Consider the following 1503-nt stretch of genomic DNA (forward strand, 5'->3'; position numbering starts at 1 on the left):
TCAATGATTTAACCTTGATAAATATTCAATATGTAACCTAGAATTATTAATTGGTAATTTAAATGTGTTGAGATTTAAACTTTGTTACATCAACCTAATAGTTAAGTTACTGAATTGTCTTCATATTTGCCTGTTCTTCTCCTGCAGTTGGCCTGACTGAGCCTTGTTTAGATCCCTGCTATATTACTTGTATAAGTCAACACAACAGCCAATTCCATATGAACAAATTCTCAACAAATTTAGAACTGCTTTTGTTGTAAATATCACTAGTCCACCTTTGGCTGAACCCAGAACACTTGGAGTGTATATATTTTTGCTCAGATAAAACACTAAGAAACAATGGTTGTCTCTCAATCAAAGTGGATAAATAGAGGTAAGATATTGCGATTGTTTTCCTCTTTTTTCTCTTGCACTCAAGATCAAAATAAACTCAAACATGAGCCTCATAAGGTGGAAAAAAATCTTCAGAGAGACAATAAGGCATCCAGGGATGAGAACAAGGCTCTTAGAAAAGAAAATAAGTCCCTTTGGAGAGAAAATAAAGCTCTTCATCAAGAAAACAAAGCCTTCCGAATGGACAACCATTTGATCTGGGAGGTGAATCAATCCCTGAGAGAGCAAAACCAGGCCCTATGGAAGTTTAAAAATGTGATTTTGGAGAGCCAAAGACCACCAGAGGAAAAAATCAATGCGTTGAACACAGAAAGAAAGTCTCATTGGCAACAGAATCGAGCCCTGGAGGCTCAGATCAAGGCTCTCAGAGAACAGGAGAAAGCCTTCCAGAATGAGGTGAAAGCTCTTCAGGAAGAAATACAGTCTCTCCATGAGGAGATCAAGGCCCTGAAACACCAGGAGAGAGCACTCAAGATGGAGGAACAAGACTTGATGAAAGAAGGAATAGCACTAGAGATGGAAGAACGGGCTCTGTGGAAGGAGGAGCAGGCCCTTCGTGAGGAGAACAAGGCTCTTAGAGAAGAAAACAGTGCACTTCAAGAGGAGGAAAAAGCCCTTCGGGAAGAGGCAAAGGTCCTTGAGGAGTGGAATAAGATTCTTCTGGGAGAAGATAAGAAACACACTTACGGGGAAAATGCACAATAAAACAAAGCAGGAGAATTGTGACTTGAAGATGTAACCAACAAACCATGAAGACCATTGACATTCCAGTAAAAATAAAACTTTTGAAGGTGAAATACTATTGTTAGGATTGAAGTCAAATCTGGAAATTTACAGTACTTGGTATCTGGTCCTGGAAACTAAATAAAATTCTGAGAATTTAAAAAAAATAAAGGAAATGATTCTTTTAGGTTTACTTAAATTTTACATTACTATTAGAGGTATATATTTTTCTACAGTGCAAAGATGTATTGTTCAAAACGTGACACTGAATGGGCAAAGGGTTTTCCCTTTAAGTTCAAAAACATTGGATGAATATTATAAGAAATTAACAGAATGGGAAATATTTGTCTCAAAACTCATTCTTAGAATTATGAATATATGAAATAT

General features: G+C 36.7%; 1 protein-coding gene across 1 annotated transcript; it reads left to right on the plus strand.

Moving 5' to 3' along the window:
- The first annotated feature begins 339 nt into the window (after positions 1 to 339).
- LOC115506377 (protein chibby homolog 2-like) lies at positions 340 to 1132 on the plus strand. Its single transcript, XM_030304646.1, is given in 2 exon segments — positions 340 to 1059; positions 1061 to 1132. Coding segments are annotated over 2 exon segments (792 nt in total).
- The last annotated feature ends 371 nt before the right edge of the window (positions 1133 to 1503 follow it).

This window comes from Lynx canadensis, chromosome A1 (assembly GCF_007474595.2).
Source record: "Lynx canadensis isolate LIC74 chromosome A1, mLynCan4.pri.v2, whole genome shotgun sequence".
Classification (NCBI taxonomy): Eukaryota; Metazoa; Chordata; class Mammalia; order Carnivora; family Felidae; genus Lynx; species Lynx canadensis.